General features: G+C 37.4%; 1 protein-coding gene across 10 annotated transcripts in view; it reads right to left on the bottom strand.

Moving 5' to 3' along the window:
* Positions 1-24,982, bottom strand: part of GTF2I (general transcription factor IIi) — a 126,130-nt gene that overhangs the window by 88,359 nt on the left and 12,789 nt on the right. For 4 of the 10 annotated variants that reach the window (XM_077140989.1, XM_077140990.1, XM_077140991.1 and 1 more), the window contains exons 1-2: positions 2,665-3,124; positions 1,440-1,543 (exon numbers count right to left, since the gene is read on the bottom strand). In XM_077140989.1, the coding sequence (XP_076997104.1) occupies positions 1,440-1,543; positions 2,665-2,692 (132 nt within the window). In that variant the 5' untranslated portion in view covers positions 2,693-3,124. Of the gene's footprint in view, positions 1-1,439; positions 1,544-2,664; positions 3,128-24,982 lie in introns of those variants that run through there. The other 6 variants (XM_077140984.1, XM_077140986.1, XM_077140988.1 and 3 more) reach the window with 5 other exon arrangements.

The raw sequence follows: 24,982 nt of genomic DNA, 5'->3' as shown, positions 1-24,982 counted from the left end.
CTATTTCACTATAATTATGTATAAGGTAAGTTTTTTTTAAAGAACTAACACTACATAATTTAGTAAAAAGTGGCAGAGTAAGGACAATTGTGGACGCATTCTTTAAAAGCAGAATAAAATAGGAAATATATATAAAATAGGAATTATGTACTTGTGCCCCAAAATTCTGATCCTTTTCTTTATAAAGATATAGTAAATAAAACACTGTAATGTACAAACTCCTATTCTCAGTAAACATCAAATATTACATATAATTCAAAGTTAACACTTATAAAATAAGTGATTGCTTAAGATATCAGCAAATTAAAAATTGAAATTAAATGTAAAATACTTAAACATAGATAAGTTAAGAACATTCTCAAACAATTGTAATAAAATGACTGACTTTCTGACAAGCAGTGGGGACAACCAAAGCAATAGGTTGAGCCTCCAATCTTGGGGTTCATTCATTTGAAACTTAACCAGCAAAGGATAAGCTAAGTCTACTTAAAATTAGGCCTAATAATCACCCCCAAGAGAACCTCTTTTGTTGCTCAGATGTGGCCTCTCTCTCTCAGCCAACACAACAAGCAAACTCACTGCCCTCCCCATGTCTACATGGGACATGACTCCCAGGGGTGTGGACCTTCCTGGCAATGTGGGACAGAAATCCTAGAATGAGCTGGGACTCAGCATCAAGGGAGGGAGAAAACCTTCTCCACCAAAAGGGGGAAAAGTGAAATGAGACAAAATAAAGTGTGAATGGCTGAGAGATTCCAAAGAGTTGAGAGGTTATCCCAGAAGTTATTCTTATGCATTAAATAGATATCACCTTTTTAGTTAAGGTGTAATGGAAAGGCTGGAGGGAACTGCCTGAAAATGCAAAGCTGTGTTCCAGTAGCCATGTTTCTTGAAGATGATTGTATAATGATATAGCTTTCACAATGTGACTGTGTGATTGTGAAAACTTTGTCTGATGCTCCTTTTATCTACCTTATCGACAGATGAGTAAAACATACGGATTGAAAATAAATAAATAATAGGGGAAACAAATGTAAAAATAAATTTAGTAGATTGAAATGCTAGTGATCAATGAAAGGAAGGATATGGTATGTATGAATTTTTTGGTTTTCTTTTTATTTCTTTTTCTGAATTGATGCAAATGTTCTAAGAAATGATTATGATGATGAATATAAGAATATGTGATGATATTGTGAGTTATGTATTATATAACAAAAATGGAATGATCATATGGTAAGAATGTTTGTATGTGGTTATGCTTCATAAATAAATTTAAAAATTAAAAAAAAAGATAGACTTCAATCTACGTATTTTCCAAGAAAAAAAAAAAAGAATTCTTATTAAAACAGCAAAACAAATATAAAATTATGTTTTAAGCACAAGCCCAGTCCTATCCAACTATGGAATGAACATCTTATATAATTGTAAGGCTGTCTCACCATTGACTCAAGAGCAGACATGAGGAACGTCACCACCATCCTGCTCTCCGAAGACTCCTCATCTTCAACAGGCAGGGTAGACATTGCTACTTGGGCCATGATCCCTATGCAAGATAAGTAATAAGTGAATGGTAGAATCCACAGTATTCCTCTAAAATCAAGTCTAGCTCTAACAGTCTTCTATATATTACCTAATTTACAGTTTCCTTATGTAAGAGCAAAAATAAGGCTCAAAAACTAAGTATTTAATTGCTCAAGATTCTTACCCTCTAAGGTAGAGGATCTGTCCCCTAACTTTCCATATCTAGTATTATTTCCATGAAATCAGATCAGTACTGCCCCTCAAAATGAATCCAAATGCACATATAGGACCAGTTCATATTTTACCCAATTAAGTGGAAGAAAAGGTGATGCACTTTACAATCCGGTGATGGTCTAGCATATCTTAACAGAGGAAACAAACGCAAAGTCCCCTTTCTCCAGGGTACACGCTGGGAGAATAGCTAAGGTAGATAAAGAGAATTTATCTACCAAGTAAAGAACATTTCTCCTGTTCTTTCTTTCCAGGAAGGAAATAGCTTTGCAGGGCATCAAATAACATCTAAGATCCCTTTATAATATAGCATTTTATTCTCCTTAGAAAACATTTTCCAATACTTTGGTATCAGCAAGCAGACTTGGATAAATTTCAAACACGATGAAAATATACCACATAAAACCACTAACTGGCAAAAATTCAAAGCAAAATTTTTAGAAATTCTTTATATACTCAAAAAAAGTTATTTTCTCATGAATAAAATACAAAGTAAACACCTGTTAAAAAATTATCCCACTCAATTTATCTGGATGAATCCTACCTGCTAGCAAAATAAAAATATGAAAGGATGATTAAAAAATTAAGGATGAATAGGAATTCTAAAAACATATCTATGTATATAAATTAACTTACTGTTATCCCCTTAGCTAAAGCCACAATATTCCAGAGAACACAAACAAGCCATGAAGAGCTATGAGCATGCAAACTGTTATGATTAAATATTTAAGTAAATATTTTCTCTATTATAAAGATAACTGCCTAGGTTCCACTCTTTTCTTTTGTATAAATGTCTAAATAAATTCATACTGAAAAGTGGCTTAGGCAAAAAGGACAGCAAAGGCGTATTAATTTCCAATAAACAGAACGATCCCTTAAGATTATACTCTACCATTATCTCTTAAAACTCACAGTATTTTTTCATAATCACTTTTCCCATGATTCCCAAGGGAGAAGAAAAGGAGATGTGTTCTCATTTTACAAATGCAATGACTTCTAAAGGATATGTAGCCACCGCCAGAGCTAGAACACAAAGATGATTTTTCTGCCAATTGTTGCTTTCAATTCTTCTCACCTTAAGTTGCCATGATATTATGATGTCATTCACAAGCAATCTGTGGTAAGAAGTGGGAGAGAAGGTCCACACTAACAGACCATGGGCATACCACAGATGATTAGAGGTCACTGTGAGAACTTTTCAGTATTTTTGATGGAAAGAATCCTAAGAAGGACCAACTCCAGTCAGGCTTAATGAGGAAGGGTGCATTTTGCTTGCGGCTTTCTGCTCTCTGGAAATGGATGCACTTATATTCATTACAAGAGATGTATGGAGAACATATTTACAAATATTTATATAAATATGTATAGATATGGCTGTTTCTACCCTCCTCTTCTTTTCTCAAAAAGGACTGACAAAGGGCAGACCAAGCCAGGCTGAGCATGCAGCACCTGCAGCAAGAGGCATGATGCTTACTCCTTGCATGGAATCAAAGCCAGGAGAGCCAGGTTGAGTGTTATCAGGTCACTCATCAGCCACTTGACCTCAGTGGGCTATATATGGTCAGGCTCCTCCTCTGTAAACTCCTCTGTAAATGGAAACTAATTTTGCCGGTTCCTTTTACCTCTGATCTTTTATGAATCCCTTCAATTTAAAGTCAAAAGAAGAATTGGACAGAAAAAAAACAATTTTTTTTTAATATACCTATCATACCAGTACTCTTCCAACTGTCTAATTCAATACTCACAACAACCCTATAGGGGAGACCTTTTATTTATATTATGAGGACACTGAGAGGTGGAGGAGCTTGCCTCTGGTCTGTCTCTCAACTGTTTTACTTTCTTTTAGAAAAGCAAAATGAAATATACATAAGGACTCAAAAAGGGAAAAGATGTTCCATAAGTTACTTTAGCAGGATCCATGTATAGTCTTTTTCAGGTATTCCCTAAAAGGTGTTGTGTGTGTTATTAGAAATAAACAGCAAAAATCACTAAAATGGAAGAACCTTGAAAACATACCCAGTGAAACAAGTAATATACATAAAGACAAATTGTATATTATCATCTATAGGAGATGACTAGAAATAAGGGGAGAAGGGAGGAGTAAAAATAAAAAGTATAAAATAAATTTTAAAATGGTGTTTTGAAATTAAAAAAAAAAAATCACCAAGATATGACTTGTCATATTACACCATGTCTAAACTCAGAGGTTTCTTAATAAAAGAGGCCATGAAACCAAAAATTTAGAGCATTAAATGGGATGATTAGATCCAAATTTACACAAAATGAAATTGGGAGTTTGTACATCCAAACCTTGTCAGTATGAGTTCTTTGAAACAGAAAGGAAAATTACCAAAATGATCTTGTATTAGAGCTGAAGGGATACAGACTGTGCAACAGGACTGAATATAAAAACTCAGAAATGGACAGCACAATACTACCTAACTATAATACAATTACATTAAAACACTGAATGAAGCTGCATGTGAGAATGGTAGATGGAGGAGGGTTGGGAGCATAAATGAAATCAGAAAGAAAGATAGACGTTAAAGATTGAGATGGTATAATCTAGGAATGCCTAGAGTGTATAATAATAGTGACCAAATGTACAAATTTTAAAAATGTTTTTGCATGAGGAAGAACAAAGGAATGTCATTACTGCAGGGTGCTGAAAATAGATGCTAATTAATATTTTAAAATCTCACCTTATGTGTGAGACAAAAGCAAAAAATGTTTAATTGGTATAAAATTTATATTTTGACCAGTGCATTTCCTAATATAACTTATGTAGACACAGCTTGATTGAACACTATAAGTACTTGGAATCTCAGGTAGGACATGAGATTTTGTTGGTTTGTCCAGAGTGATGCCCCGATGAATCCCAAAGTGATCCAATCAGTGAGTGGAAAAGTATTTGCAAAGTCCCCTTCAGGGAATGGTGAGAACGGGGACCAATTCAACTTCCCCAAGTTGAATTCTTGGTATTCTCACAAGCGGTGTGGACAACCAAAGCTATAGGCTGAGCCTCCAGTCTTGGGGTTTGTTTATATGAAACTTAACCCCACACAGGATAGGTCAAGTCTACTTAAAATTTAGGCCTAAGAGTCACCCCCAAGAGAGCCTCTTTTGTTGCTCAGATGTGGCCTCTCTCTCCAGCCAACACAACAAGCAAACTCACCACCCTCCCCCTGTCTACGTGGGACATGATTCCAGGGGTGTGGACCTTCCTGGCAACATTGGAGAGAAATCCTAGAATGAGCTGAGTGAGACTCAGCATCAAAGGATTGAGAAAACCTTCTCGACCAAAAGGAGGAAGAGTGAAATGAGACAAAGTGTCAATGGCTGAGAGATTACAAACAGAGTGGAGAGGTTATCCTGGAGCTTATTCTTACACATTAAGTAGATATCATCTTATTATTCAAGATGTAATGGAGAGCAGCGGACCCGCCCGCCCTCCTCTCCCCTTTTGTCCACCGGCCCGCCGCGCGGCGCCGACGCCCCGCAGCAGCGGACCCGCCCGCCCTCCTCTCCCCTCTTCCGCCTTCACCGGCTCCTCCGCCACCAGCCTCGACAGCCTTGCCACCCTCACCTTTCCTCCTCCAGAACAGCTACTGGGGGAGTGAGATAATACAGAGCAGCTCCCAGAGCCACGAGGGAGATCAAAGGAACGGCGTACCCCATCCTGGAACGGCTGACTATCTGGGAGAACCAGCTCCGGTGAGATCACCAAGGGGCACGGGCTTTCCTGGGTGGGACGGCAAGCGACCGGAGTCCCTCCCTTCCACCTTCCCAGGCCAGCTGATAGAATTGGACAGGCGGTCCCCTTAGGCCGAGGCGGCTGGTGCCCCCACCACGCGAGGCCCCCCGGACCAACTGAGAGAGCTGGGTCGGAAATCCCCAGACTGCGGAGAACAGTGACCGGGGGATCCCTTCCAAACACGTGACTCCCCTGTCCGGCTGGGAACAGTGCACTCTCCCAGGCTGCGACAGCTGGCGCCCTCCCGCCATGCTTGGCGCCCCGGGCCGACTAGCTAATTCGGCCGGACGCTCTCCCGTGCTGCGGCGGCTGGCGACCCTCCCCGCATTCGGAACCCCAGGCCGGCTGGCACTCTTCCAAGACGCTTCGGCTGCCGAACCTCCCCTACAGCGAGAATTTTCCAGAGTTAAAGAACCCACAGCAACTTTCACTGGTGGAACCCGTAGACAAACGTATGCCACGAGCGCCACCTACTGGGCAGGATAAGAAAAACAGAACCCAGAGATTGCACAGAAAAATCTTTCAACCTGTGGGGTCGAACACCCAGGGAAATCTGACTAAATGCCCAGACGCCAGCAGAAGATAACGGATCACGCTCAGAAAATTGAACATATGGCCCAGTCAAACGAACAAACCAATAGTTCAAATGAGATACAGGAGCTGAAACAACTAATGCTGAATATACGAACAGAAATGGAAAACCTCTTCAAAAACGAAATCAATAAATTGAGGGAGGACATGAAGAAGACATGGGCTGAACATAAAGAAGAAATAGAAAAACTGAAAAAACAAATCACAGAACTTATGGAAGTGAAGGATAAAGTAGAAAAGATGGAAAAAACAATGGATACCTACAATGACAGATTTAAAGAGACAGAAGATAGAATTAGTGATTTGGAGGATGAAACATCTGAATTCCAAAAAGAAACAGAAACTATCCAGAAAAGAATGGAAAAATTTGAACAAGGTATCAGGGAACTCAAGGACAATGTGAACCGTACAAATATACGTGTAGTGGGTGTCCCAGAAGGAGAAGAGAAGGGAAAAGGAGGAGAAAAACTAATGGAAGAAATTATCACTGAAAATTTCCCAACTCTTATGAAAGACCTAAAATTACGGATCCAAGAAGTGCAGCGCACCCTAAAGAGATTAGACACAAATAGGCGTTCCCCAAGACACTTACTAGTTAGAATGTCAGAGGTCAAAGAGAAAGAGAGGATCTTGAAAGCAGCAAGAGAAAAACAATCTGTCACATACAAGGGAAACCCAATAAGACTATGTGTAGATTTCTCAGCAGAAACCACGGAAGCTATAAGACAGTGGGATGATATATTTAAGTTACTAAAAGAGAAAAACCGCCAGCCAAGACTCCTATATCCAGCAAAATTGTCCTTCAAAAATGAGGGAGAAATTAAAACATTCTCAGACAAAAAGTCACTGAGAGAATTTGTGACCAAGAGACCAGCTCTGCAAGAAATACTAAAGGAAGCACTAGAGTCAGAACCGAAAAGACAGAAGAGAGAGACATGGAGAAAAGTGTAGAAAGAAGGAAAGTCAGATATGATATATATAATACAAAAGGCAAAATGGTAGAGGAAAATATTATCCAAACAGTAATAACTCTAAATGTTAATGGACTGAATTCCCCAATCAAAAGACATAGACTGGCAGAATGGATTAAAAAACAGGATCCTTCTATATGCTGTCTACAGGAAACACATCTTAGACCCAAAGATAAACATAGGTTGAAAGTGAAAGGTTGGGAAAAGATATTTCATGCAAATAACAACCAGAAAAGAGCAGGAGTGGCTATACTAATATCCAACAAATTAGACTTCAAATGTAAAACAGTTAAAAGAGACAAAGAAGGACACTATATACTATTAAAAGGAACAATTAAGCAAGAAGACATAACAATCATAAATATTTACGCACCGAACCAGAATGCCCCAAAATACGTGAGGAATACACTGCAAACACTGAAAAGGGAAATAGACACATATACCATAATAGTTGGAGACTTCAATTCACCACTCTCATCAATGAACAGAACATCTAGACAGAGGATCAATAAGGAAATAGAGAATCTGAATATTACTATAAATGAGCTTGACTTAACAGACACTTATAGGACATACATCCCACAACAGCAGGATACACCTTTTTTTCAAGTGCTCATGGATCATTCTCAAAGATAGACCATATGCTGGGTCACAAAGCAAGTCTTAACAAATTTAAAAAGATTGAAATCATACACAACACTTTCTCGGATCATAAAGGAATGAAGTTGGAAATCAAAAATAGGCGGAGTGCCAGAAAATTCATAAATACATGGAGGCTCAACAACACACTCTTAAACAACAAGTGGGTCAAAGAAGAAATTGCAAGAGAAATTAGTAAATACCTAGAGGCAAATGAAAATGAAGACACAACATATCAAAACTTATGGGACGCAGCAAAGGGAGTGCTAAGAGGGAAATTTATTGCCCTAAATGCCTTTATCAGAAAAGAAGAAAAGGCAAAAATGCAGGAATTAACTGTCCACTTGGAAGAACTGGAGAAAGAACAGCAAACTAATCCCAAAGCAAGCAAAAGGAAAGAAATAACAAAGATTAGAGCAGAAATAAATGAAATTGAAAACATGAAAACAATAGAGAAAATCAATAAGACCAGAACTTGGTTCTATGAGAAAATCAACAAGATTGATGAGCCCTTAGCAAGATTGACAAAAAGAAGAAGAGAGAGGATGCAAATAAATAAGATTAGAAATGGAAGAGGAGACATAACTACTGACCTCACAGAAATAAAGGAGGTAATAACAGGATACTATGAACAACTTTACGCTAATAAATACAACAATTTAGATGAAATGGACAAGTTCCTGGAAAGACATGAACAACCAACTTTGACTCAAGAAGAAATAGACGACCTCAACAAACCAATCACAAGTAAAGAGATTGAATTAGTTATTCAAAAGCTCCCTAAAAAGAAAAGTCCAGGACCAGACGTCTTCACATGTGAATTCTATCAAACATTCCAGAAAGAATTAGTACCAACTCTCCTCAAACTCTTCAACATAATCGAAGTGGAGGGAAAACTACCTAATTCATTCTATGAAGCCAACATCACCCTCATACCAAAACCAGGCAAAGATATTACAAAAAAAGAAAACTACAGACCAATCTCTCTAATGAATACAGATGCAAAAATCCTCAATAAAATTCTAGCAAATCGTATCCAACAACACATTAAAAGAATTATACATCATGACCAAGTAGGATTCATCCCAGGTATGCAAGGGTGGTTCAACATAAGAAAATCAATTAATGTAATACACCATATCAACAAATCAAAGCAGAAAAATCACATGATCATCTCAATTGATGCAGAGAAGGCATTTGACAAGATTCAACATCCTTTTCTGCTGAAAACACTTCAAAAGATAGGAATACAAGGGAACTTCCTTAAAATGATAGAAGGAATATATGAAAAACCCACAGCTAATATCATCCTCAATGGGGAAAAATTGAAAACTTTCCCCCTAAGATCAGGAACAAGACAAGGATGTCCACTATCACCACTATTATTCAACACTGTGTTGGAAGTTCTAGCCAGAGCAATTAGGCAAGAAAAAGAAATACAAGGCGTCAAAATTGGAAAGGAAGAAGTAAAACTATCACTGTTTGCAGACGATATGATACTATACGTCGAAAACACGGAAAAATCCACAACAAAATTACTAGAGCTAATAAATGAGTACAGCAAAGTAGCAGGCTACAACATCAACATTCAAAAATCTGTAGCTTTTCTATACACTAGTAATGAACAAGCTGAGGCAGAAATCAAGAAACGAATCCCATTTACAATCGCAACTAAAAGAATAAAATACCTAGGAATAAATTTAACCAAAGAGACAAAAAACCTATATAAAGAAAACTACAAAAAACTGCTAAAAGAAATCACAGAAGACCTAAATAGATGGAAGGGCATACCGTGTTCATGGATTGTTGGAAGACTAAATATAATTAAGATGTCAATCCTACCTAAACTCATCTACAGATTCAATGCAATACCAATCAAAATCCCAACAACTTATTTTTCAGAATTAGAAAAACCAATAAGCAAATTTATCTGGAAGGGCAGGTTGCCCCGAATTGCTAAAAAAATCTTGAGGAAAAAAAACGAAGCTGGAGGTCTAGCGATGCCGGACTTTAAGGCATATTATGAAGCCACAGTGGTCAAAACAGCATGGTATTGGCATAAAGATAGATATATCGACCAATGGAATCGAATAGAGTGCTCAGATATAGACCCTCTCATCTATGGACATTTGATCTTTGATAAGGCAGTCAAGCCAACTCACCTGGGACAGAACAGTCTCTTCAATAAATGGTGCCTAGAGAACTGGATATCCATAAGTAAAAGAATGAAAGAAGACCCGTATCTCACACCTTATACAAAAATTAACTCAAAATGGATCAAAGATCTAAACATTAGGTCTAAGACCATAAAACAGTTAGAGGAAAATGTAGGCAGGTATCTTACGAATCTTACAACTGGAGGCAGTTTTATGGACCTTAAACCTAAAGCAAGAGCACTGAAGAAAGAAAGAAATAAATGGGAGCTCCTCAAAATTAAACACTTTTGTGCATCAAAGAACTTCATCAAGAAAGTAGAAAGACAGCCTACACAATGGGAGATAATATTTGGAAATGACATATCAGATAAAGGTCTAGTATCCAGAATTTATAAAGAGATTGTTCAACTCAACAACAAAAAGACAGCCAACCCAATTACAAAATGGGAAAAAGACTTGAACAGACACCTACCAGAAGAAGAAATACGGATGGCCAAGAGGCACATGAAGAGATGCTCAATGTCCCTGGCCATTAGAGAAATGCAAATCAAAACCACAATGAGATATCATCTCACACCCACCAGAATGGCCATTATCAACAAAACAGAAAATGACAAGTGCTGGAGAGGATGTGGAGAAAGAGGCACACTTATCCACTGTTGGTGGGAATGTCAAAGGGTGCAACCACTGTGGAAGACAGTTTGGCGGTTCCTCAAAAAGCTGAATATAGAATTGCCATACGACCCAGCAATACCATTGCTAGGTATCTACTCAAAGGACTTAAGGGCAAAGACACAAACGGACATTTGCATACCAATGTTTATAGCAGCGTTATTTACAATTGCAAAGAGATGGAAACAGCCAAAATGTCCTTCAACAGAAGAATGGCTAAACAAACTGTGGTATATACATACGATGGAATATTATGCAGCTTTAAGACAAGATAAACTTATGAACCATGTAATAACATGGATGGACCTAGAGAATATTATGCGGAGTGAGTCCAGCCAAAAACTAAAGGACAAATACTGTATGGTCCCACTGATGTGAACGGACCTTCGAGAATAAACTTGAAATATGTCATTGGTAACAGAGTCCAGCAGGAGTTAGAAACAGGGTAAGATAATGGGTAATTGAAGCTGAAGGGATACAGACTGTGCAACAGGACTAGATACAAAAACTCAAAAATGGACAGCACAATAATACCTAATTGTAAAGTAATCATGTTAAAACACTGAATGAAGGTGCATATGAGCTATAGGGTTTTTTTTGTTTTTGTTTGCTTGTTTGTTTGTTGTTGTTGTTTTTTACTATTATTACTACTTTTATTTCTTTTCTTTATATTAACATTTTACATCTTTTTCTGTTGTGTTGCTAGTTCCTCTAAACCGATGCAAATGTACTAAGAAACAATGATCATGCATCTATGTGATGATGTTAAGAATTACTGAGTGCATATGTAGAACGGTATGATTTCTAAATGTTGTGTTAATTTCTTTTTTTTTTCTTTCCGTTAATAAAAAAATAAAAAAATTAAAAAAAAGATGTAATGGAGAGGCTGGAGGGAACGGCCTGAAAATGTAGAGCTGTGTTCTGGTAGCCATGTTTCTTGAGGATGATTGTATAATGATATAGCTTTCACAATGTGACTGTGTGATTGTGAAAACCTTGTGTCTGATGCTGCTTTTATCTACCTTGTCAACAGACGAGTAGAACATACAGAATAAAAATAAATAATAGGGGGAACAAATGTTAAAATAAATTTAGTTTGAAATGCTAGTGATCAATGAAAGCGAGGGGTAAGAGGTATGGTACATATAATTTTTTTGTTTGTTTTCTTTTTCTGAATTGATGCAAATGTTCTAAGAACTGATGAATATGCAACTAAGTGATGATATTGTGAATTACTGATTATATATGTTAACGTAGTTCATTTGTTAAATTTTTTTTAACTAATAAATGAATTAATTAAAAAAGAGATCTTGTACTCCATAAGACATATAGAAAGAATGATCTCTTTGAAATTCTTTAAATACAGAAGAAAAAACCTGAACAGAGACAATTCAAATGGTGAATCCAATATTAGATAAGAAAATGACCTCCAGATTTATGAGTTTGTAATACTGTACTAGGCTCTCGCATTATACATCTCTCTAGTACTGTCTTGAAAAGAAGAGTGGTAAGGGAGAAAAAGGAGACAATCTCTCTAAGAAGGAAGGCAGTCATCCAGGACAGAAAGCCAGTAGTCAAGGAATAAGACTAGAAGGAACTTATATGGAGATGTGCTACCCAATATGGTCACTAACAACATTTAACTATTTAAATTTAAAATAAACAAAATTAAATAAGGTTAAAACTTCTTTTCCTTGGTAATACTATCCACATTTCAAGTGCTCAGTAACCACATATAGATGGTGGCTACAGTATTGGAGAGCAAAGATATAAAACATTGTCATCATCGTGAAAAATTCCATTGGACATAAAAGTTATAGTGATTAAACTATGTTGCATAGTTTAATGGGGTCTCATGACCCCACTGTCAATTTCAAAGATCAGTTACTTTTTTACTATTACAGTATTATTCCTATAGAACAGAGAAGTTACACAGATTCACAGAAAAAGAGGACAAGAAGACTGTAAGTTCTGGGGTAGTCATGACATGCTAAGATTTAAAAAAGTGTGAGACCCAGAGAACCTCTTGTGGCTCAGATGTGGCCTCTCTCTCTTGGCCAACACAACAAGCAAACTCGCCGCCCTCCCCCTCTCTATGTGGGACATGACCACCAGGGTTGTAAACCTTCCTGGCAATGTGGGAGAGAAGTCTATTTTAAAATGAGCTGAGACTCAGCATCAAGGGAGTGAGAAAACGTCCACCAAGAGAGGCAAGAGAGAAATGAGACAAAGTGTCAGCGGCCGAGAGATTTCAAGCAGAGTTAAGAAGTTATCCTGGAGGTTATTCTTGAGCATTATACAGATATCACCTTTTTAGTTAAAGTATATTGGAGAGGCTGGAGGGAACTGCCTGAAAATGTAGAGCTGTGTTCCAGTAGCCATGTTCCTTGAAGATGACTGTATAATGATATAGTTTTCACAGTGTGACTGCGTGACTGTGAAAACCTTGTGAATGATGCTTCTTTTATCTACCTTATGGACAGATGAGTAAAACATGGATTAAAAATAAATAATAGCTGGAGGTGGTTTTATGGACCTTAAACCTAAAGCAAGAGCACTGAAGAAAGAAAGAAAGAAATGGGAGCTCCTCAAAATTAAACACTTTTGTGCATCAAAGAACTTCATCAAGAAAGTAGAAAGACAGCCTACACAATGGGAGATAATATTTGGAAATGACATATCAGATAAAGGTCTAGTATCCAGAATTTATAAAGAGATTGTTCAACTCAACAACAAAAAGACAGCCAACCCAATTACAAAATGGGAAAAAGACTTGAACAGACACCTACCAGAAGAGGAAATACGGATGGCCAAGAGGCACATGAAGAGATGCTCAATGTCCCTGGCCATTAGAGAAATGCAAATCAAAACCACAATGAGATATCATCTCACACCCACCAGAATGGCCATTATCAACAAAACAGAAAATGACAAGTGCTGGAGAGGATGCGGAGAAAGAGGCACACTTATCCACTGTTGGTGGGAATGTCAAATGGTGCAACCACTGTGGAAGGCAGTTTGGCGGTTCCTCAAAAAGCTGAATATAGAATTGCCATACGACCCAGCAATACCATTGCTAGGTATCCACTCAAAGGACTTAAGGGCAAAGACACAAACGGACATTTGCACACCAATGCTTATAGCAGCGTTATTTACAATTGCAAAGAGATGGAAACAGCCAAAATGTCCTTCAACAGAAGAATGGCTAAACAAACTGTGGTATATACGTACGATGGAATATTATGCAGCTTTAAGACAAGATAAACTTATGAACCATGTAATAACATGGATGGACCTAGAGAACATTATGCTGAGTGAGTCCAGCCAAAAACTAAAGGACAAATACTGTATGGTCCCACTGATGTGAACGGACATTCGAGAATAAACTTGGAATATGTCATTGGTAACAGAGTCCAGCAGGAGTTAGAAACAGGGTAAGACAATGGGTAATTGGAGCGGAAGGGATACAGACTGTGCAACAGGACTAGATACAAAAACTCAAAAATGGACAGCACAATAATACCTAATTGTAAAGTAATCATGTTAAAACACTGAATGAAGTTGCATCTGAGCTATAGGGTTTTTTGTTTTGCATTGTTTTTTACTATTATTACTACTGTTATTTCTTTTCTCTATATTAACATTTTATATCTTTTTCTGTTGTGTTCCTAGTTCCTCTAAACCGATGCAAATTTACTAAGAAACGATGATCATGCATCTATGTGATGATGTTAAGAATTACTGAGTGCATATGTAGAACGGTATGATTTCTAAATGTTGTGTTAATTTCTTTTTTTTTCTTTCTCTCCGTTAATAAAAAAAATAAAAAATAAAAAAATAAAAAAAATAATAGGGAGAACAAATGTTAAAATAAATTTAGTAGGTTGAAATGCTAGTGATCAATGAAAGGGAGGGGTAAGGGGTATGGTATGTATGCATTTTTTGTTTTCTTTTTATTTCTTTTTCTAATCGATGCAAATGTTCAAAGAAATGATCATGATGAATATACAACTATGTGATGAAAAAAAGAATGTTCATATTGTATGTTGATTGGTTTTAATAAAAAATTTTTTAAAATGGTATTGTACAGAAGACATCAACAATACCACAGCAATACTGAGGGTAAATAATTGTGGAGTCAAGGACAAGAGTTAAGGGCACTTTCTATTTGGTGAAGGTGTGTTTATCAGTTATTTTTCTCTGTGGAGCAATGAAAATTGTCTAAAACTCAAGAGTGCTGATGATTGCACAGCTAAGTGAGGATAACGCGAGATATGAATTGTTGGCTTTGGACATTATACACGATGCCCAATGGATGGAGGTGACTGAAGGATACACTGACTAAAAAGTAGAACGGCAAACTATGGTGTATACATGTGATGGAATATTGCGTGGCTACAGAAAGGAGCAAAGTCATGAAGCATACAAGGTGAATAAACCTCCGGGAGATTATGTGATATAAAATAAACGAGAGACAAAAGAAAAACATTGATGTAATCTATTTTAGAAAATATCCGTAAGAAAATTGGGGTCTGGATTGTAAGCTCTTATAGCTTCACATTTAGTCCAGATCTGTTAATGTTATTTCCAGATTTTGAGATGCTGTGCCATATATGTATAATCTGGTATCTCCCTGGAACTTTGGTTACCCGTGTGACACTAAGACTCAGAACTGGAGTTATGTAGCTCTGGAAGTCAGCACTGCCACATACAATAACTGTAAAGAAACTGAAAAAGAGATCACGCTTCAATTAGAGATAAGAATGAAGCCGAACGGGTCAAGGACTTTTAGAACTTCAACTACTCTCTGAAACCAGAGGAAGAGAGGCTTCTTTCTCTAAACTCAACTCTGCAAAGAAAATCATTACCCTCCCCAATACACTGGACAGGACATCCAGTGTGAAAGTCTCCTTGGCAACATGGAACAGAACTCCTGGGGAGGACCCTGGCCCTGACACCATGGGATGGACAATGCCTTCCTTACCAATAGTGGGAGAACAATCGTAAGAAATAAGGTATCAGTGGCTGAGAGAGTTCAAATTGAGTTGAAATGCTACTCTTACTTAAGCTTCAGCTAGATATTGCTATGTATCATGGTTTGCCAAACCCCAAACAAAACCATTCCTGCCAACCCTAAAGACACCTAGGGCTTTATCTGAGCGTCTACCAAACTCTGAAATCTGTTGTGTAATTAACTGTCGCAGTGTACTTTGATATTTAATGTTTTTGTATATATGTTTTTTTCACAATCAAAAAATTTAAAAATTAAAAAATAATTCCCAAATCAAAACAGCTCAAGTAAAAACAGGAATTTGTATTGTCTCATTTAGTTATTAAGTCTAGAGGAGGCACTGACTCTACCCACAGCAGCTACATCCAGGAACACAAAACGTTATCATTTAGAGTTCTTGCTGCTCCCTCCCTATGGGCCCCAGGTCTTTTTCAGCAGATGTGTCTTCAATAAGATGACAGATGCATCTTTAAGTTTACCCCATTTCTGTACTATGATCCCAAAGGCAAGAGACCATATCTCTTCTTACTACCTTTAACACAAATGATCAGGGGGTTTGCGTCATAAGCCTATCCCAATTACTGTGGCTAGTTAGAACAAGATTACAAGGGATATACTGTGATTAACAGGTCAGCAGAACATTATTCAAAAGTAAAGCAGAGGGTACTGCTATGAGGAGAAAATGAATGAAAAAGAACACTAAGCAGACAAAAATCTTCTTTCCCATTTTTTCAATTTCCTTAATTCTCCAAACCTGAATTTTCTGTAACTTCATCTTTTGTTTGCCTGATTCAATGTCAATTCATTTTTTATGAGTTTCAAAGGTGAACTTAATTGGCCTGTTCTGCTATCATTTTTATCTTTTATTCTGGTTCATTTAATAAATGTGATGCCTTCTTTTATTGCCCTGAAAACAGATTCTAGCCATTCTCTAAAATTTTCTTGTGTTTCTTGTTGAGGTCTATTTTGGGGATTAAGTTTTTCTGTGTTCCTATTAGTCTGATCTGTTCTACCTCAAAATAGGTCAGTAATTCCATATAAACTTATTTATGATTGACTATACTCCCTCTGCCTTTAGTTTATTCATACCTACTTTTAATACTGAACAGCAAAGAAAAAAGATGCATTTTCTAGTAAGTTAAAGAACATTCTTGAAAATGTTCATACACACTATATTATCCTAACAAAAACTGATGTTCTTATTTTTATGATTACGTTGTTCTATAAAATACTTACTTCACTACGTATATATATGCATGCCTAAGAGTTACTTCCGGAGGGCCTCTTTTGTTGCTCAGATGTGGCCTCACTCTCTCTAATCCCAATTCTACAAGTGAAATCATTGCCCTCCCCCACTATGTGGGACATGACTTGCAGGGGTGAAAACCTCCCTGGCAACGTGGAAGATAACTCCCAGGGACAACTCCAGCCCTGGCACCATGGGATCAACAATTTCATCCTGACCAAAAGGGAGAAAAGAAGTGTAACTAATAAAGTATCAGTAACAAATACAGTCAAGAGGCTACTCTGGAGGTTGCTCTTATGCAAGCTTCAGTTAGACCTTGCTACCTATCATAACCTGCCAAATTCCAACCAGGACCATTCCAGCCAATCCTAAAGAACACCTAGAGCAATATATAAAATTCCACGCACTAGAGTAACTTTCCAGAAACCTACAACCTCCAGATGGATCCCCTGGTCCAGATAAATCCTGAAACCTAGAGTGCCCAGACTCTCCAGAACATCAGATAGTTCCATCTCCCTACCTCATGTAAGTGACAGACACTTCCAATATGAAAAATTTAGAATTGCTGTAACCCAAATAACCCTAAAGAGAAGTATGGAAAGATCAAAGGTGATGGTGGAGTTATACAGTGAAGATAGGATTTAACAAACGAATACAATTGCTGAATCATTTAATTTTTATCTCTTTTAGTCTCCAGTATCTTAGAGCAGCTAGAAGTAAAAACCTAAAATCGCGGAATTATAATCCATGTCAAACTCTGAAATATGTTCTACAACTAAATGTGGTGCTGTGCTTTGACATTTATTGCTTTTTTTGTATATGTTATTTTTCACAAAGAAAAAATCTATTCTGATGATAAAAAAATATTTAGGCCTTCTAGCCTCCTATATTCTGGAGCAGCTAGAAGGAAAAAAATCTGAGGATCGTACAGTTGCTCATGACAAACTCTGGGATCTGTCCTGTAACCACTTGTTGATGAGTGTTTCGAAAACTATTGTTTTTTATTTCTTCACTTTGCAAATATGTTATACCGTTTAAAAAAAAATACTTAAATTTTCAATATATTACTGCGAGAATACAAATGAAGCTTCAGGATAGAGCGGCAAGTGGAGGAGGGGCCACGATACTGCTATTCATTTTTTAATACCTTCATGTCCTATTTTTTCCTTTTCTTACTATTATTATTATATTATTATCATTTTGCATGGGCAGGCACTGGTTACTTTATTATTTTAAACAAGCATTTTCAATTTCAAACTTACAATATATAATCTTAGATCAAGAAAAAAGCTGAAGATATTTTTGTTCAAACTCTCTGTTCTATTACATTATAGATGAGCAGGCAGGCTGTCTTGCTAGGGTCAGTTAATTTTATAACAAGGGACTAGAATTCTTATCTCCAAATTCCAAATTGCCTCTTTCCTGCACAGTAACAATAAAAGGCAGGTTTCAAACACATGTATACATACACATACATGGTAAAAACCAGTGATTAGGCAAACAACATACAGTAATACTAGTCAATCTTTATGAAGCAGTAAATTAGCTGGTACTTATCATAAACAAATTGAAGCAGCAAAAATATAATACTGTGATGCTTAGGTTCTGGTGTCAACTTGGCCAGTGATTATGCCTAGTTGTCTGGTCAGGCAAGCACTGGCCTGACCATTGCTGCAAAGATATTTCGTGGCTGGCTGAAAAACCGGAAGACTAGTGTATTAAATCATCAGTCAGTTCATTGCATTTGTGGCTGATTTACATCTGTGATCAACTAAAGTGTGTCTGGGACTTCCCGATCAAGATGGTGGCTTAACAACGTGCGCATTTTAGTTCATCCTCCAGAACAACTACTAAATAACCAGAAACAGTACAGAACAGCTCCTGGGGCCACATCAGTGACCAGACACACAGCATATCCCAGTCTGGACCAGCTGGACTGGCTGCAAGCAACCCCACAAACCGTGAGTTCCCAAAGCTGCGGTGGTCAGCACCCATCCCCCACAGACCGCTTCCCAGAGGGGAAAGGAAAGAACTTTACCAGCAGCAGGGACTGGGCACAATCAAATGCCAATTGTGGAACTAATTAACAAATTCTGACTACTAAAAATAGGCCCCCAGCTTAGGTGAACCTGATCAAAGCGGAGGTTGCTCATTTTTGCCCCGGCACCAAGGGGGCAGCACTGACAGAAAAACAGGGGAGAAAAAGAAGGAAACAGAGGTTTTTGTGGCTGTGTATCTACAAAGGCTTGACTGCCTCTGGATACAGTGGCAGGACTTTTCAGGCTGCAACTGCCCCAGGCATAGGCAGAAGTGAGCTCTTTTAGGGGCTTATCTAGAGCTTATGCCTTCCCCAGGGGAGGGGTGAAGCCCCACCCAGGTGGAATCCCTCCATCAAGGAATTCAGACACCAGGGCTTGGTAATTTGAAGCCATTAAAACCAGCCTAAAACCTCTCCTCTGTCTCCACCACGCCCCCAGCAGGGGGAGTCTGCCAAAGTTAAAGGTACCACATCATCTTATGCTGGTGGGACCTGCAGTCAGACAAGCGCCACATACTGGGCAGGATAAGAAAAACAGTCCAGAGACTTCACAGGAAAGTCTTTCAACTTGCTGGGTCTCACCCTCAGGGAAAACCAACGCAGGTAACTCTTTCCTCCTGATAGGAGGCCAATTTGGGCTGGGAAAATTTGGCTGGGGTCTATAATATCTAAGTAGACCCTCCTAAGTGTGTGTGGGGGGAAAGGCACCACACAAGCAGGGCAAGAAACAAGAAAACAAGAACTGAAAAATTCTCCTCTGTTAAACAAAATTTAAGCTAAAGGTCCAGATAAAGCTGCACGGAATGTCAAAGAACAGATAGACAACAAATTCATCCAGCAAGAAAACCCTAGATAAAAGAAGCGAAAGCAATCTCCAGAATAAACTAATTAAGGTAATTAAATGCCTAGGTGCCAGCAAAAAATAACAAATCGCACTAGGAAAATTGAAGACATGGCCCAGTCAAAGGAACAAACCAACAATTCAAATGACATACAGGAGCTGAAACAATTAATTCAGAATGTACGAACAGACATGGAAAACCTCATCAAAAACCAAATCAATGAATTGAGGGAGGATATAAAGAAGGCAAGGAAAGAACAAAAAGAAGAAATTGAAAGTCTGAAAAAACAAATCAGAGAACTTATGGAAATGAAAGACACAGTAGAAGAGATGAAAAAAACAATGGAAACCTACAATGGTAGATTTCGAGAGACAGAACATAGGATTTCTGAACTGGAGGACGGAACATCTGAAATCCGACAAGAAAACAGAAACCATAGGAAAAAAGATGGAAAAATATGAGCAGGGACTCAGGGAATTGAAAGACAATATGAAGCGCACAAATATACGTGTTGTGGGTATCCCAGAAGGAAAAGAGAAGGGAAAAGGAGGAGAAAAACTAATGGAGGAAATAATCACTGAAAATTTCCCAACTCTTATGAAAGACTTAAAATTACAGATCCAAGAAGTGCAGCGTACCCCAAAGAGAATAGATCCAAATAGACATACTCCAAGACATTTACTAATCAGAATGTCAGAGGTCAAAGAGAAAGAGAGGATCTTGAAAGCAGCAAGAGAAAAGCAATCCATCACATACAAGGGAAGCCCAATAAGACTATGCGCAGATCTCTCAGCAGAAACCATGGAGGCGAGAAGACAGTGGGATAATACATTCAAATTATTAAAAGAGAAAAACTGCCAACCAAGAATTCTATATCCAGCAAAATTGTCCTTCAAAAATGAGGGAGAAATTAAAACATTTTCAGACAAAAAAATCACTGAGAGAATTTGTGACCAAGAGACCAGCTCTGCAAGAAATACTAAAGGGAACACTAGAGACAAATACGAAGACAGAAGAGAGAGGTGTGGAGAAGAGTGTAGAAAGGAAGACTATGAGTAAAGGTAAAAAGAAGGAAAATTAGATATGACGTATAAAATCCAGGAGGCAAAATAGTAGAAGAAAGGACTACCCATGCAGTAATAACACTGAATGTTAATGGACTAAACTCTCCAATCAAAAGACACAGTCTGGCAGAATGGATTAAAAAACAGGACCCATCTATATGCTGTCTCTCCTCAAAGGACACGAGGCCAAGGACAAAAATGGACATTTACACACCAATGTTTATAGCAGCAATATTAACAATTACCAAGAGATGGAAACAGCCAAAATGTCCATCAACAGACAGTTGGCTAAACAAACTGTGACATTTACATAAGATGGAATATTATGCAGCTGTTAAGACAGAATAAAGTTATGAAGTATGTAACAACATGAATGGACCTTAAGGACATTATGCTGAGTGTGATTAGCCAGAAACAAAAGGACAAATACTGTATGGTCTCACTGATATGAGCTGACATTAGTGAATAAACTTGGAATATTTCCTTGGTAACAGAGACCATCAGGAGATAGAAATAGGGTAAGATATTGGGTAATTGGAGCTGAAGGGATACAGATTGTACAACAGGACTGAATATAAAAACTCAGAAATGGACAGCACAATATTACCTAACTGTAATACAATTATGTTAAAACACTGAATGAAGCTGCTTATGGGAATGAGAGGGAGGAGGGCTGGGGCATAAATGAAATCACAAAGAAAGACAGATGATAAAGATTGAGATGGTGTAATCTAGAAATGCCCTAGAGTGTATAATGATAGTGACTAAATGTACAAATTTTAAAAATGTTTTTGCATGAGGAAGAACAAAAGAATGTCATTACTGCAGTGTGCTGAAAATAGATGGTACTTAATATTTTAAAATTTCAACTGATGTGTGAGACTAAAGCAAAAAATGTTTATTTGGTACAAATCTATACTTTGACTAGTGCATTTCCTAATATAACTTATGTAGATAGTTGATTGAACACCTTAAGTACATGGAACTTTGTATAGGACATGAGATTTTGTTGGTTTGTCCAGGTGATGCCCTGATGAATCCCAGAGTGATTTGATCAGTGAGTGGAAAAGTATTTGCAAAGTCCCCTTTGGGGAATGGTGAGAACGGGGGAAAACTCAACTTTCCCAAGTTGAATTCTTGATATTCTCACAAGCAGTGTGGACAACCAAAGCTATAGGCTGAGCCCCCAGTCTTGGGGTTTGTTCATATGAAACTTAACCCCACAGGGGATAGGTCAAGCCTACTTAAATTTAAGCCTAAGAGTCACCCCAAGAGAACCTCTTTTGTTTCTCAGATGTGGCCTCTCTCTCCAGCCAACACAGCAAGCAGACTCACCACCCTCCCCCTGTCTACGTGGGACATGACTACCAGGGGTGTGGAGCTTCCTGGCAGCGTGGGACAGAGATCCCAGAATGAACTGACCCCAAGCATCAAGGGATTGAGAAAACCTTCTCGACCAAAAGGGGGAAGAGTGAAATGGGACAAAGTGTCAATGGCTGAGAGATTCCAAACAGAGTCGAGAGGTTATCCTGGAGGTTATTCTTATGCATTAAGTAGATATCACCTTGTTATCCAAGATGTAATGGAGAGGCTGGAGGGAACCTCCTGAAAATGTAGAGCTGTGTTCCAGTAGCCATGTTTCTTGATGATGATTATATAATGATATAGCTTTCACAATGTGACTATGTGATTGTAAAAACCTTGTGTCTGATGCTCCTTTTGTCTACCTTGTCAACAAATGAGAGGAACATATGGAATAAAAATAAATAATAGGGGGAACAAATGTTAAAATAGATTTAGTTTGAAATGCTAGTGATCAATGAAAGGGATCAGTAAGGGGTATGGCCTGTAAAATTTTTTTTTTCTGTTTGTTATATTTTTCTGTTTTCTTTTTGTTTTTCTGAATTGATGCTAATGATCTGGGAAATGATCATGATGATGAATATGCAACTATGTGATGATATTGTGAATTGCTGAGTTTATGTGTTGGGAATGTTTGTGTTTCTTGTAATTTTTTTTAATTAATAAAAAAAAAAAAAAAAAAACTAATGTGTGTCTTCCAACAATGAGATCATCAAATTAGCTGAGGGCTTTTAAGGAAGAAGACTCTTTCACTGCTTCTCCAACCAGGAAGCCTCTCCTGGGAAACTTATCCAGACCCTTACATTCAGAGCTTGCCCTACGGATTTTTGGACTCTTCCATTCCCACGGTTGCATGAGACAGCTTTATAAATCTCATATTTACTTTATAAATCTGTTGGTTCTGTTTCTCTAAAGAGCCCTAACACAAATAACCTCTTTGTCTATAAAGCAGAGATTATAGAGGACACTGAAGATTACTTTATATAATAATATCATCAGCCACAACCTATGAAAATAAAGGAGTTGGTTCAGAAAAAAATATGAATGGGTTTTTTAGGCCAAATCCTAGATGAACACATTATGTCACAAAACACTGCTGACAGGCAAACATATCTCCTTTGACAATAAAAGACAATCATAACAGTGAGTTAAAGCAGTTTAAATTAGTAAAATATTGGCCATCTTAGGGCACTTGGCAAAACCTGAATAGGTCTCTGTGTCTCTAAAAGGTTTTTATTTGTTGACTGTTCTTGCAACTATTATGTAATTTAAAGACCACCTAAAGACCCAGAGCCCACTCTCAAATAGGAGAAAATGGATTTAAACTGATCAGAGACTGAATCAGGTGCATTATTTTATTTTGTTCACACTGCTAAGGTTTTATTTTTTTGTGGGTGTTTAAAACTGGTAATAAAGCAAATAAGATCTATCTTGCACATTTACTTTAAGTATCCTGAAATAAATTTAAGACTGCAAGTAAAGAATTCTTCTAACGCAATCTTTTGGACGAGTGCCATAATCACTAACCCTAAATAGGTGGATCAATAAAAATGAGGAAACCCTTCAAAATCAGCTGTGATATTACTACCTAAAATGCTTAATATGAGTCTAATCATAAGGAAGCACTGGACAAATCCAGGCTGAGAACATTCTACAGAAAGACTGACCTATAATATTCAAAAAGGTTAAGAGCATGAAACGCAAAGAAAGAGCAAGAAACAGTTCTAAAATTAAGTTTACTACAGAGACAAGACGCGACCCTGGATTAGATCCCTTTGCTATAAAGGACACCCATCTTAGGGCATTTGGTGAAGCTTGAATAGGTCTCTGTGTCTGTAAGAAGATTTTGTTTATTAACTGTTCTTGCAACTTTGTGCTTTTTTTTTTGCTTTTTTCTTGCAACTACTTTGTAAATTTAAAACTCTCAAAATAATTTTTAAAGCTTAAGTTTGTGTTTGTGTGTGTGTACATATATATATGTACTTATGTTTGTGCTACGTTAATTAAATTTTCTCCCACTTTTGCCTTATTTCACAGCTGTCTTTTGCTGTCACAGAATGTTTTAACTAGAAGAAAAGCAAAGGAAGTTAAATGTAAATTACCGGTACTATTTGTCTCAGCTAAATAAAGCCACAGATGGCTGTTTTTCTTCCTATATTTTCAGGAAGGAGTGATCAGAAATCCATGAAAGTACATATGTCCAGAAGTGCAAAAAATGTATACAATTTTAGCCAAAGATTAACAAAACTTCTCTGCAGGCTGGGCAACAACAGGTAAATCAATCTGTCAATTTGGATAATAGCTGTTATCGACTGTAAATTTGTAGCTGGAGAAAAGGGTCCCCTGTTCTTCCTCTAGTCCCAGAACCAACATACAAAGCCTTGCATATAGTGGGCACTCACCACATTCATGTTGAATGAAAAGATGCGCATTAGGCTCCAGGTTGAATTTTTCTTTCCAATTCTAGAATTTAGTCATACTGAATGTTACCAAATAGTAGATCACCAGCTTGAATATATGTCTTTTATCCCAGGTAGTTTTTCCTGGTTTTCAACCTTGTAAACTACCTTGTTTATTAAAATAGAAGTGAAATTAATTATACTATTATTATAGTATAATCGTTAAACTAATTATACTAATCATACTAATTATTTAGCAAAATATTTATCTATATTTAGAAGAAAAAATTTACTTCAGAATAACAGAATAGGAAATTGCCATCATGTAATGGTTAAGAGCATGGGCTCTAGAATTTGACTGCCTAGGTCTGTATGAAGATTGTCCCTTGCTATGGGTTCTTTGATTAGTTAGCCTCTTTACCACATATTTTTCTCTGTATTGAAATGGGAATAGTAGCAATACCTGTTTCACATTATGATTGAAG

The sequence above is a fragment of the Tamandua tetradactyla genome, chromosome 23, assembly GCF_023851605.1.
Source record: "Tamandua tetradactyla isolate mTamTet1 chromosome 23, mTamTet1.pri, whole genome shotgun sequence".
NCBI lineage: Eukaryota > Metazoa > Chordata > Mammalia > Pilosa > Myrmecophagidae > Tamandua > Tamandua tetradactyla.
This window is presented reverse-complemented; position numbering and strand designations above follow the sequence as displayed.